Source organism: Echinops telfairi, unplaced genomic scaffold (assembly GCF_000313985.2).
Source record: "Echinops telfairi isolate 266 unplaced genomic scaffold, ASM31398v2 ScPeMD7_25;HRSCAF=90, whole genome shotgun sequence".
NCBI classification, from domain to species: domain Eukaryota; kingdom Metazoa; phylum Chordata; class Mammalia; order Afrosoricida; family Tenrecidae; genus Echinops; species Echinops telfairi.
The window spans coordinates 18974451-18988376 of NW_022103922.1; the positions used below are offsets into that span (position 1 = coordinate 18974451).

General features: G+C 46.9%; 1 protein-coding gene across 1 annotated transcript in view; it reads left to right on the forward strand.

The window, feature by feature from the left end:
• The window catches only part of ADAMTSL1 (ADAMTS like 1), a 355504-nt gene that overhangs the window by 290071 nt on the left and 51507 nt on the right, over positions 1 to 13926 (forward strand). The window contains exon 20 of the mRNA XM_004706548.3: positions 10834 to 10962. Coding sequence (XP_004706605.2) covers positions 10834 to 10962 — 129 coding nt within the window. The remainder of the gene's footprint in view (positions 1 to 10833; positions 10963 to 13926) is intronic.

The window sequence follows — 13926 nt, forward strand, 5'->3', positions numbered from 1 at the left end:
TTTCAAAGTAGATATTTACACTTTGTCCTGCAGCTCCATGGGGAACAGAGTAATTTTTTCCTGAAAAGAAGGTATTAGGCACATCCATTTGGGAACCTATGATTCATACTGTCCTGAGAAGCTCCTGTTTTAGGGTTGGTTTTGTAAGACAGTCTCATTTCCTGTTGCCTCCAGAACCTAACGATTCCCCTTTGAGGGGCTGAATCAGTGCTGTGTTTGTACACAAAACAGATGCTGGAGAGTTTAGCCTTGTAACTAGTAGGGATCACTGTCTTCTTGGCCTTTCACGTCTTGAGTAGAGATGGGCTCTGCCCGGGGCATCCTCGCTGGCCACGTTAAACAGCTTTACGGAGTCGACTGGCATGTGTGACGGTCAAGCGGGGCCGCCAGCAGATGCTGCCTGGGATCTCTAGCCTTGTCAGCCATGGTGTGAATTGTATGCGTTCGATACTGGTGAGACCAGTGTAGGGAGACGGCATCATACTGGAATGCCCTCTGCCTGGCAACGCTGGCAGCTCTTCACCACGGGAGCAGCGCGGGGCCTCCGCACCACAGATTCCTTCTTCCTTTCCCGCCTGTCGTCTTCCTCTTCCTTCTCTTCTCTTTTCCTTTTCTTGTACTTGCTAAGGTCACTCAGCTCTTAAGTGCTGGAGCTAGGGCACCTGCCGGGCAGGTTTCTCATTACTATGCTTATGCCTGCTGCAAGCATCAGTAACTCACGGTGCGTTGTTTGCTGCCTAGTGCTGACGAATGTAACACAGAATTCATATCTGAACAGAATTTGCGGCACTTCGGGCAGACACTGTCACTCAATTTAGCTTCAGAATCTGAAGCTTGTATCTTCTCTGGAACCCTGGGGTAACCTCCACCCTGCCTCTGGCAGGGCTGGTTTGATCAGCTACTCAGTCATATTGACCAACTCTTCTTATGCTCCATAGGAATTATTACACACACACACACACACACACACACACACACACACACACACACATACTTCCTAGCCTAAATTGACTGCTAAATAAAGACAATCCAGTATCTTTGAGGCAGAATTAATTTTTAATGACTGAAGATAGGAGAGAACCTTTTTCTTTTTTAATAAATTGTTTTGCTGGGGGCTCGTACAGCTCTTATAACAAGTCAGTCATCAGTTGAGAGAACCATTTTCAAATGACCTCTGTGTTTCACCACACAAGCAGTGCTGAAGACCTACTGTCTTTCAAGAAGTCAACATATATCCAGTACACTTGGGTTATTTAGGGTTTGCTACCTTCTGTCCAGTCCCTAGGTAGGACAAATAGTTCATCTTTCCACTAGCTGGAAGGTTGGCAGTTCAAACCCACTGTGCATGCTTAGGAAGACAATCTGGCAATTGGCTTCCAAAGGTCCCACCTGAAGAACCCTTAGAACCCTCTCTGTGTGTGCATGGGGTTACCGCCAGGTGGCATTGCCCCCGCCTAGCAGCACCAACTCTAACAACCAAGCCCATAAATACATGATGGCTACAATGTGCTCGTTTATTTCTTGCTCACATAAAGTATATCAAACAAAGGTTTGCACAAGAGTGTTTCTGGGTTGGACCAAGAAGTGGCCCAACCCATACACACACTGTTGTTTACGATTCTTCACTTCTGCTCCAGGGGCATGTGCTGGGACTCCATCTCATGCCCACACCTAGCTGCAGGGAGCCCGGGGAAAGAAGAACCTGTGTGCCCAAGAAGAAGAGAAGAAAGGGTTTGGTTGGGGCACGACCGTTTCTGCCATGGCTTCTAAAGGGTCAGACAGCACACTGTCAAAAACAAAGTTCCTAATTAGCAGAGTTCTGAAATTCTGCCCTGAGAAAAAGCTACGTCCTTTAAATGCTTCCCATCTGTGTCAGAAAACAAGCCTCCTATCTCCTCTGGCTCCCCTCTAAGTCTTAACCTGCCTACTGAGCCAACGACATGTTTCAGCCACATCTGCTCAGGTGTTTTCCCACTGAGTCTTGGTTTTTCCCGGAGTTGCCCATGAGGCACAGTGGTCTGAACCCAAGCCTAGGCTGTGCTTAGGGATGGTCTCGGAGCATCTGCTCCTGGGCTGCTCCTTTGTCCCTGCCTGGTGACCCAATGACCCATCATCCTTCAGGGTCAGGACAGTGTCTGGCTCCCTGCTAGGCTGCTGCTGCTGCTGTTAGATGTTCTCGCATCAACTTCCTGCCACAGTGGCCTCAGGTGTGTGCCGAGTACCCCTGCAACTACCATTTCCACCCAATGCTGTGACCAGTCGGAAGCAGATGACCAGGGCCTGTCTGGCAAGGCATGTGTGGGTTGGTTCAATTTGCCAAATTTCACTCTGGGAGAAAGCACTTCATCGTTGGTGCTCCCTCCTGCCCCGCCCCAACCAGGCACCGCTACTGCTGAGCACCTGTGTTTAAAACGTCCCAAGGTGAAAGTTCTCTTCGCACTGTGGATATCAACACATGGGTCCGAGGTCATACTTCTGGATCACCTCGGTCCAAGCACCCCTTGTCTCCCCAGTAGGGCTGTGTCCCTTGTTACACATGACTTCGCGAAGGAACCTTAATCCCAACCCTAGGGAGTGTGATGCGGTCCGGAAGAACTGAACAAAGAGCACGCTCCTCACCCTTGTTTTTGGGTAGCTGATGCTGCTTGGGGCACTTGCTCCCTCATATTACCAAAGGGGAAACAAAGCTTAAACACCCATTGCAGTGGAGTGGAGTCCAATGCACAGCAGCCCCATAGGACAGGGTAGAGCTGCCCCATAGGTTTCCGAAGCTGTGCCTCTTTAAGGAAGCAAGCGGCCACGGCTTTCTCCTCCAGATCAGGCCAGTGGGTTCGAACCACCAGCCTGTTGATTAGCAGCAGAGCACAGTGCTCCATCTGGGTTCCTGACCCCTCATAGGACGCCGGATCAGTTAGAGGCCTTCCTTTCTTTCCACATCTTGATCATTCTTGTTTTTCGTAAGCATTATCTCACTCTGCTGGTAGCTTTAACTCTTAACAAACTTGCTTAGAGAATGAGGCCTTCCCTATAAACATGCCGTATGGCTGTTGGCATCGTGTGCCCACCACAGGCTGCTGAGATGCCCCTCCGGCTGGGAAAGGCTCTGTGGTGATGACTGAACTCTCTCAATCCTTTTCCCCCTATTTTGCCTGTTGTGGCATCCTTTTGCCATTTCAGTTCCCTGGCCCGTTCCATGATCCATTGTCATCATCCCTGCAGACACGGGTGTCGGCGTCCCTTGGCCGTCCTCGTGCGTCCATCAAGGCGCTGACGGGGAATGCCGAAAATACCGTGGACTGCCGGGGACCAAACAGATTCCTCTTGGAAGAAGCACAGCCAGAATGCAAGGATGGCGACACTTGGTCTCCCGCTCTGAGGACACGTCAGCTGGAGAAACTGTCCCTGGAGAGCGACACTATGCCTGCTAAAGAGGAGAGGCAGTGAAAGAAACCCCCCCAAAAAAGACCCTCACAAAATGTATAGAGGCAGTGGCTGCACAACGGCCTCACACATTACACTACGCGTGAGGATGACGCAGGACTGGGCAAGGCTTCGCTTTGCTATATGCAGGGTCACTCGGTGTGGGGCTCGATGGTACCTAATAAGAAGAGCCGATCTTCTTCAGATTCAAATAAGAACCCTCGTGTTAAACATTCTAATAGAGAACTGCCTACCTCTCAGATCTCCTCGGGTCTTACTAGGAATTAGAGGAACTAGTCAGACGTACACGTAAAACATAGAACGTGCTGGTTATTGAGGCGGGCAGCACATTAGTAGCATTGAAGCACTTGTTGAGAATGGAGACCAGTTCCCCCTACCCTCCTAGGCGCCCGATGGATTAGATCTGAGGTGGAATAGGAGCATGTCGCTATGAGAGTCGGTTGATTAAGAAGCATTATTTTCATTATAAAGGTCTACTGGTTATAAATATGATGTTGGGCTACGGTCAACGCAACCGGCAGTTCGAAACCACGGGCAGCTGAGCTTTCTACTCCCTTAGTACTAACAGTCTCAGAAGCCCTCCGGGGGGTCACTGTGAATCAGCATTGACTCAGTAGCAGTGAGTTTGATTCGGGGTTATAAATATTTGGATAACTTGATCTCTTAACATGGAATCATAAGGGTAAGAAGGCGCCTGTAGTAACACCGGTGACCTTGGTGATGGGGGAGCAGAGGAGGAGGAGTGGTGAGTTGTGAGTGAAAGCTCAGTAGAATAAATTAAGGGCTGGATTTAATTCACTAACATTTGAATTTTACAGCTATACACTTGCAGCTGTAAAAGCCACCTTTATTATTAAAATTCCTGTAGGAAAAATAACTTGGTTACCATGCGTCTGAAACCCCCTGGTCCCAGACCTCCTTCCCCCATTGCACGGCTGTTTTCATAACAGCGTGAGGCAACTGTTGTATTAGAGCAGGCACGGTTCTGTTTTGGGAACTATTGAAATCTATTTCCTTGTAAGGTTCTGCCCCTTCTCCCAGTGCCCTCGAAATTCTGAGGCAACTGGGCCACAGACAAGGATGTAGGGCCCCCTGATCACAAGGTGGGGCTTTCTCCTCCTAGTGAGATTGACCATCTCGGAAACTCACGGGGGCAGTTCGACCCTGTCCCAGGGAGTGGCTGTGAGTCGCCATCAACTCAGGGGAGCAGTTTGGTTGGGGTTCGAGTTGGTCACGGGCACAGGGCTTTAGCAGCAAGGGTAGAGACCCGGTTCCGTCCTGCTATTTCCTAGTCTGATGGCCTAGGGCTCCTAATGTAAGGTGACCAGACGTCCCGCTTTTGGCGGGGCAGTCCTGATTTGGGGCGTTTTTTAGAAGTGCCGATTTTTTGAAAGAATGCACGACAAGCTGGGGAACGGTCTATTTGGTCCATATACACCAAATTTTTAATCAAGAACACACACACACACACACACACACGTCAATGGTGTCCCACTTTAAATCTGGTCGCTAATGGAACCTTTCTGAGTCTGGGTTCTTCGTCTGTTTTAAAGCATAGTAAGACTTTGTTCGCTTGCCTCCCGGGGTTGTGCTGTAAACAAAAACAACTCTGCAGCGTGTACGTAACACGCCCACACACACACTGATTGCGGAGCTATCCACCCACCTAGAACCTCGGGCCCTACGTGGCTCGGTTTATGTTCGGCTACTCACCTGTAGGAAGGAGAGTCCAACCCGCCTAGCGCCGCTGGGGAAGGGAGGCCGGCCGGTCTAGAACTGCGGCACAGCTCTACCGATAGCACACCGGCCGCCAGGAACGGGAATCGCCTGACCTGCCCCAGGCTTGGCCTCTGTCCTGTTGGTCTGCGCCAGGACTAGGTGCTAGAAATGAACAGAACAGGAGGGATGTGGGCCCCTCTCTTACAGAGATTTCTGCCCTGCAGGCCAGGAAGAAAAGGGCAGACACTCCCAAGGACACAAAACACATTTTGATAGTTTCAATGCTCAGGAAGAAGATTAAGCTGACGGTTGAGCTACCCAAGGCTGGCAAGAGGCTAACGGGAGCATGTTTGGGATGGGGTGGTCAGGAAAGGGCCCACTCAGAAACAAAAGCAACACGTTTTGACTCACAGTGACCCTCCAGGACAGAGCAGAACTTCTCCATGGGGATCCGACAGCTGTAATCCTGCAGAAGCGGACTGCCACAGAGCAGCCGGTACCCTCAAATCCCTGGCCCTTTCGTTAGCAGTGCACCTCTTAACCACTGGGCCGCCACAGTCCCAGTAGGACGTGCTTTGTTACATGGAGGCCTGAGTGCAGGCAGGACAGTCATGAAGAGATGCCAGCCAGTGCCAGCACGCTGCTCTGTGGGAGAAACTGAGGATGCCCCTGTGCATGGCTGCTGGTGAGGGTGGTCTCCCTGGGGTGGGCGGCTAGACGGCGGACCCAGATCATGTAGGAGGAAAGAAGTCACAGAGCGCAGCTTGAAACTTTGTTCTAGTTTCACTGAGAAAACCTTGGACAATTTAAGCAGGGGAACTGTATGATCAGAGTTTCATTTTAGAAAGTGCACCGCCGCCGCCGCCGCCACCCTTACCGGGCCGGTCTGAGCGGGAATCCTAGATGTCCACGTTCACCCAGAGAAACAAAACAAAGGGTCACAAGAGGAGCTGAAGTGAGCAAGGAATGGAGGTAGGAGACCAGGTCGTCTTGCAGGACTCCAGTACTAGATCAAGTACCAGACTCTAGAGATCAATCCAGAGAGAGAGGGGGCAGTGAGATAGCAGAGGTGTTCTGGAGGGAGAGCTGGGGCATTGCTTCTGGGTAGGAAGGTAAAGTAAGTACGCCAACATTCACTCGGTGTCATTCCGCCTGTATGCTCTCATTACCCCCACTTGTGTTAATTATCCTTGTGTCAGTTCATACATAATCTCAATTATAAAGCTATATGTAAAATGGGAAAGTAGTCTGTAGTCATTCAAAATAAATGTGGAGAATCAATGCATCTACTTAAAGGTGAGCTCCTCAGAAGCATATTCAAGTTTCTGCCCAGAAACACAGTTCTATTGAGCAGAAGTATCTCTGCCTAGAAGACAGTGCAGTGGAGAGAGAAGAGGAGCAAGAAGAGAAGAGGGGCAACATTGAACTTGAGGCTCTGCTTTATTTTTAACCAGAAATAAAGGATGTATAGATGTGAAAGAAAACAGAAGGGATAATAAAACCCAGGCATATAAGTCCAAAGAGCTGTTTTGGCTTAATTAATGTTTCCTATTCTACTTCTCTGATTTCTAATGCCTATTGCAATTGGCTACACAGAACTCACAGACAGAATTGATGATTAAAAGGGTTTATTAAGGAAGTTAACAAGTTGTAATGCCAGTGAGAAATGCTCAGGATTGAGCTGTTTATCAGGACGTGCTACAAAGTTCTTTCCATTCTCTAATACGTGTCAAAGGGGGCACACCACTCCACCAGAAGCCTCCATCCAAAAGCATTCAGCTCAGACGCTGTGGGTCAGCAATCTCAACTTCTCCAACTCGGTGCCCAGAGGCACCCTACTCCACAAGTCACCTCCAGCACAAAAGCACTCAGCGTGACCTGCTCTATGGGTTGGGAATTCTGTCACTTTGACCCTTGCCCTGACTCTCGGTTCTCCTGCAGCTCCTCTGGTGTCATAGCTGCCTCCTGAATCCAGAGGTTCACTGTGCAGGGATCTTGGATCCAGAAGATGTGCCCCACTTCTGGTTCTTACTGGTAATAAGATCTCCTCCTCCTCCTCCTCCTTCTAGGAAGCAGGATGACATTGCAGGGAATCCTGCTCTTAACTACTCATAAGTGACTCTTATTAGTATCTTCCCCCAACTTCTGACCCCAGACCCAGGCAGGAAAAGGTGGTTTGGTGGGAGTTACAGACTTTGACTAGAAGAGACACATTAAACAATCCACTGCCCCTGCAAGGGCATTACGGACTTCTTCAGTTAATGGAGGCAGAGAAGAGTGGATACTATTGTAGAATATTTTGTCTACCAAATGGTTAAAACAAAACAGAATCCATGTGACTTATGAAAGACTCCGCTTTAGCTATATGAAAATGATCTCATGCGGACCCTGGTTTCCCCAAGGTGCTTAATAGATAAATCTTTTCCTTGTATTTTGGGTCTGTGTACATGAACTACTGTCATTTTATCTTGACCTGATAAAAGCCTATTCCTATGTAGCGTGCATAGAACTTCCACCTCCGAGAAGATGAAGTCGATGCGCTTTTCCCTATTCCTCCTGCTGAAAACGGCTAAAAATATCTGGGTGTTCAAAACAGCCACTGTACCTAAGAGGTGGTGAGAAGGCAGGTCAGCTAGGAAACCTGGGACCCGAGAAATGACACAAGTGTGACTGCCCAGGGTTTCCCTTTAATCTCCCATATCCCAAACCAAGAAGAACCAAGAAGAGTTAACCACCTCGAAACACCAATGCCCCCCACTACCCCGCCCCCCCACACACACACAATCTCTCTATCCAGAGGACCAGAAATTAAAAAGTCTTATCAAGTCAGAAAACCTTGAGACAGCAACCACTACAGGCAAGCACCACAGGAAACAGTGCAATTCAAGCACCAGCACCTCCACAATGTCGACACAGGCTGAGTGGGAGGCCTAAACTATGACGATGCCCCCCAAAGTCCCAACCAAGGTGGTGTCAAAGAAGAAAAGGATTTTCGTTTTGACAAACATACAAAAGCAATTCAATGGCGAAAAGATGGCCTCTTCACCAAGTGGTGCTTGAGCAATTGGCATTCAAAAGCAAAACAAGACCCAGGTCTCACAGACTGTACAGAAAGTAACTCCAACATGGCCCAAAGAGTCCATTACGTATATTTCATAGACATAAACATATAACGTCAAACAACAAACTTTTAGAAAAGAGCATCAGGGAAATTGTTTCGGGTCTTGATCTTGAAAAAGACTTGATATTAAAAGTAGAATCCATAAAAGAAACATTGATAAATTGGATCTTATTTATAAAAAATGGAGTCATTTTACTCCATAACATATCATGTTGAAATAATGGAAAGATTAGCGACAGACTGGGAGAAAGTGCTTGCAAACCATAGAGTTGAGTAAAGGCTGGCAGCTCGAATATGCTGACCTCTTCAGAACTCTACGGGGTAAAATCCATCAATAGACAGTGTACAAATGCAATGCAGAGATGTTTCCAAAAAGACCGTCTACAGATCACAGATACACACGTGGGAAGATGGTCAACATCAGTAACCATTAAGACACTAAGTAAGTACACAAGGAAATATCTCTACATACCTATCAGAATGGCTAAAATGAGAAATAGCGACTCCACTAAATCCCAGCAGAGAAACTGGATCATTCTTCCATGGTTAATAGAAATGGGAACTGATATAGCTGCTCCAGAAAAAGTCTTGGAAGTTTCTTTTAAAAAAGAAAAGAAAACTAAATGTGCAACTACAATAGGAGCTGTCCCAGAGAAATGAAGACTTGAAAGTAGGTTCACACAGAAAACCTCGAAGTGAATGTTTGGAGTAGACTTGTTCGTCATACTCAGAATCTGAAAGCAATCCAGATGGACTGAATTGGCTGAATGGGTAAGTAACCGGTGGCATATCTCGTCCATGAAATGCTTTTGCTGCTGTTGCTAGGTGCCAGGGAGTCCGTTCTCACTCTAGGCATCCCACGTAACAACAGAGGCAAGCCCTGATCTGCCGGTGCCATCCTCCCGCCGTTCCTGTGTTTGAACTCGTTGCTGCAGCCTCTGAGCCAGTCCTCTTTCTTCCTGACCCCCTCCTTTACCAAGCACGATGTCCTTTCCCCACCCTGACGGCAGGTCCCAAGTACATGAGATGCCGTCTCCCACTGTCACTTGTTAGGAGCACCCTGGCTGTACTTCCTCCTAAACTGACTTGTCTGTTCTTCTGGCAGTCCATGGTACATTCAGTGTTCTTCACCAAAGGCATCAATCCTTCTAATCCATGAAAAGGGATGGAAAACACCATGGCTTCAGTCAGGCCCAACTTGGTCTTCAAAGGGGATCTTTGTAACATTTTGAAGAGGTCTCGTGCAGCAGACTGTCCCAGTGCAGTCTGTCTTTTAACTTCTTAACAGCTGCCTCTATAGCACGGAGTGTGAGATCCAAGTAAAAGAAAAAAGTCCCTGACCATGGCAGGCTTCCATTTAGCATGATGTTGCTTCTTATGAGGACTTTTGTTTTGTTTACATTGGGCTGTAATCCAACTGAAGGCTGTAGTGTTTGACCTTCATCAGCAAGTGCTTCAAGTCTTCCTCACTTTCAGCAAGCAAGGTTGTGTCATCTGCCTAGCACAAGTTGTTACTAAATACTCCTCCCATCCTGATGCTGTAGTCTTCTTCATTTAGTCCAGGATATGAAATATTAAACCAAGTCAAAGCTACTATCAATGAGTCAATGCCAACTCATAGTGACCCTGTAGGACAGAGTCAAACCATTCCCCAGGGTTCCTGAAGCTGGACTTTTTTACAGACTCACACAGCCTCATCTTTCTCCGGCAGAGCAGCTGATGGATTTGAAGCATGGACATTAGGGTTAGCATCCCAACACATCACCCACTGCACAACTATGGAATACTACTCAGTGATCAAAGGAACTAAGTGTTGATTGAACTAATCAGGGACCATAAGAGACTTGGAAAAATTTTCAGAAAATGACTGTGAACAAGCATCAACACCCACAAAAAGCAAACCATGGAATGTTATAGACTACAAATTTGTATCACATTTTTAAAATGACAGAATCATAAAAATAGAGAACAGATTAGTAGTTTCTGAGGGGCAACAGAGAAGTGGGACAAGGCGCAGGATCCATGTGGTGCTAGAAGTGTTCTGTGTCAGGACTTTATCAATGCCAATACCTGGTCATGCTATTATAGTCTAGTTTTGTAATCTTAGGAGGAAACTGGATAAGAGGTACCCAGAATTGCAATGTATTATTTCTTACAACTATGAAGTAAATCTATAACTACCTCAAAATTAAAAGTATTACTTAAAACTATACGCCCTTAAAATGCAGTACACAGGAAAATGTATGAATTTATGAATGATAAAATGCACAAACCATCTCAACATGTTCGATAGCTTCCTATAACCTCATCTTGTTCAGTTATTGTCCTTTGACTGATTTATTTTTTCAACAACTCGATGATCGCTAGATTGGTTTGGGATCACTCTGTGATGGGTTTGCTGTAGTGTTCTCGTTGTTTCCAAGGAAAGCATGGTTAAGTGGAAAGAGTCCAGGTGTATGAGACATGAATTGTTGATCATTCCGTGTTCCAAGAGAATGCCTCAAGTCTACACCCACTGTCTAATAAACTCCCCCGTTCCTTTTCATCTCCAGGGAAGCCACTCATAAAAGCCTCCCGCGTGACCGTGATCAACACGGAGGAGCCTGCAGTCACAGTTGATATCGGAAGCACCGTCAAGACAGTGCAGGGAGTCAACGTGACCATTCACTGCCAAGTGGCAGGTGAGCAATCGCATGTACTTGCCCCCTTGGTGCAGATGTCCTGGGAGCAGATACAAAGACAAGTGAGACTCGTGTTCTGCTGTGGTCAGGGGAAAGACCAGCCAGGCACATCAGGCACTCTGAAAGAAAGATATTGCTATCCAGGTTCAGAGGAGGCAAGATTCACCCTGATCGAGGGCTGGGAGGAGTGGCTTTCTCCCTCAGTGTTGCATACTGATAGCATGTGCCCATGAAAAGATGGGGACAGAGGGCACTCCGAGTGAAGCAGAGAGAGTGAGAAAAGTCATGGGCATAGAAGAGCTCCAAGGGTTTACAGGGTGTGGTGTGTGCTTTAGTCTCGTGGGAATCGAGTCACTGGAATGCTGTGGATGGACTTGATGTGAACAAGGTGTACTGCAGCTGGATCGTGGGGACACTGCATACCTGGCTTCAGGGTGCCATCTAAGGTAGCTAGGCAGTGACATTAAGGAGCCCTGTTTCCTGAAGAATAAGCCACCAACAGTGGAGACAGCAGAATGGAGACAGCGGTCAGTGAAAGATGAAAGTAATAATTTATAATTTATCAAGAGGTCACAAGGGTGGGGGGAGGGAAAAAATAGGACCTGATACCAAGGAATCAATAGAAAGTAAATGTTTAGAAAATAATGATGGCAACATATGTACAAATATGCTTGATACAATTGATGTATGGATTGTTATAAGAGCTGTAAGAGCCCCAATAAAATGATCTTTTCATTTAAAAAAAGGGTGGATAAACCCTGTAGTGGCAGAACGCTGAGATCCTATTAAGGATGATGGTATAATTGGGGAATGGGTGATGATGAAGGTTGAACAGCATGATGAACATAATTAAGATGACTGAACCGTATGCATGGAAACTGTTGGGATGTCACAGCCTTGTTACATGGGTGTGTGGAATCCACAGCAGCTCAGAGTGACACGGGTATAGACAGTGCTTGCTCCCGCACCATCCCCCAGCCTGTGTCAGGTTTGAGCGCCTTGTTGCAGGTGGCGCCCATCCACCTCTTGACCTCATCTTTGCTCTCCCGGCCATGACGTCCTTTTATAGCAAACATACGTATTTGCCACAATTTTAAAACCAGTGGGTTTTCCCTCCCAAAAAAGGAAGGAAAAAAATGAATGGCTCCAGGCCACTTAGTGTCCCCTGATTTTTGTCTTCCATCAGACACGCCCGACAGTGGCCACTCTACATGCATCCTCAGGCTCCCCAGCGACACCCATCTCTGAGTGCATAGGCAACAGCACCACGTGCTCCCGGAGTTTCTTAGATCTCGGCCCCATCAGGCAGAGAGTTACCTCAGCTTGTGGTCTATATGACCAGAAAACTCATTTCAGAGTATGTGGAGGAAGGCTTTAATCTGGACATATTGTTTCTGAAGAGCTGTCAAGTCTGATTGTCTCAGAAATGTTCTGCTAGCCCCAGGAATTCAGAAGGATAGCTTTATCCCTATAATCACACATTAGCTTTCTTAGAAACCAGCCCTTGTCCTGTGAATTTAACCTCATCAGCAAAACCATCTAGAAATAGATCCCTTCATTCCCTCTGCCCCATATAGGGAGGAAGACAAAACTTCAGACAGGCGGCCCCTCTGTGCAGGAATTGGTGGTGTCAGGATGGCCCCTTCTTCAGAATGGTCACTCCCACCTGATCACGAAGAACACAACCCACTGAGACGAAACGTAACATGACTGAAGAGGCATGTGGACGAAGTTGGGTCTCTTCTTGAGACTGGAGATTGATAGGAAGTAAAGAATGGAGAAGGGGCGAGAACAGGGTCAGGAAGGGACTGGGCATTTGGAGGAGATTGAGATTCCAGATTATGTTCATGGTTTTCCTGGTCATGATGTTAGTCTTCATTTTCATTTTTATCCACAAAGTCACTTGTAATAATTGTAGTTAAAATCGGAAGAAAAAAAACCTTGTGTCTCTGTCATTTTGTAAAATAAGATAATGAGTCAAAGTGGATGGTAAAGAGCCAGCTTTGGATTAGAGCTCACCTGCAAGTTTGCTAGACAAGTCCATTGTCACTGAACTGAGTGCCCAGTCAACTGTCATGCTAATTGGCAGAAGGAAGGACTTTCAAGCCACAGTGACTCCTACGCTTCCTCCCCACTAAGAGTGAACTCCACCCTGTCTGTAGACCAGGGACTTGGTGACCTACCTAGACTAATTGCTCTCACATCAATTTCAACACATGCACGTCAACTCCCTATGGTGCTGAGTAGAACAGTGCTCAATAGGATCGTCAGTAACTGTGACCTTCCAGAAGCAGGTCACCGGGCCTCTCTTCCCAGAGTTGGCAGCCCAGTGCCTCGCCATTTTCACCACCTGGGCGCTCTGTGACCTCCTGACTGGCTGGGTAGGACCCTGTATGCCCCCATCGCACTGTAATGGCCTTCCATGTACAAGCTTAGGGATTCGTGTGGGATCCGGTAATGAACAGGGAAGTGGGACTTCATCAACGATAAGCGTGGTTACTCTTGAAGATTTCAGATCAAAACCATTCATCTTATTTGTGTGGGCAATTTTTACTGACCGTTTTTTTCAAGGTTGTGCCCAGTAGACATAGAAAAGAAAGGAACAATTTTCAGAAAGCTCACAGCCTGAAAAGGATAAGAGTTACAAAAATGCTTAACTCTAACACAGTGTGATGCGTGGATAACAAGGGCTGTGTGTTCTTGTGAAAGAAACCTCGTTGTATTGGAGACGGTTCTACTAGTATAGAAGAGTTAAAAATATATATATATATATATAAGATGCCAAAAGAAAAGAAAATACAAAACCCCATTCTCTAAGCTACAGTCTAGCATATTTCCTTAATTATATTTTTTGAGGGTTTTTTTTAAATTTTTGTAATCATTTTATTAGGGGCTCATACGACTCATCACAATCCATACATACATCAATTGTGTAAAGCACATTTGTACATTCATTGCCCTCAT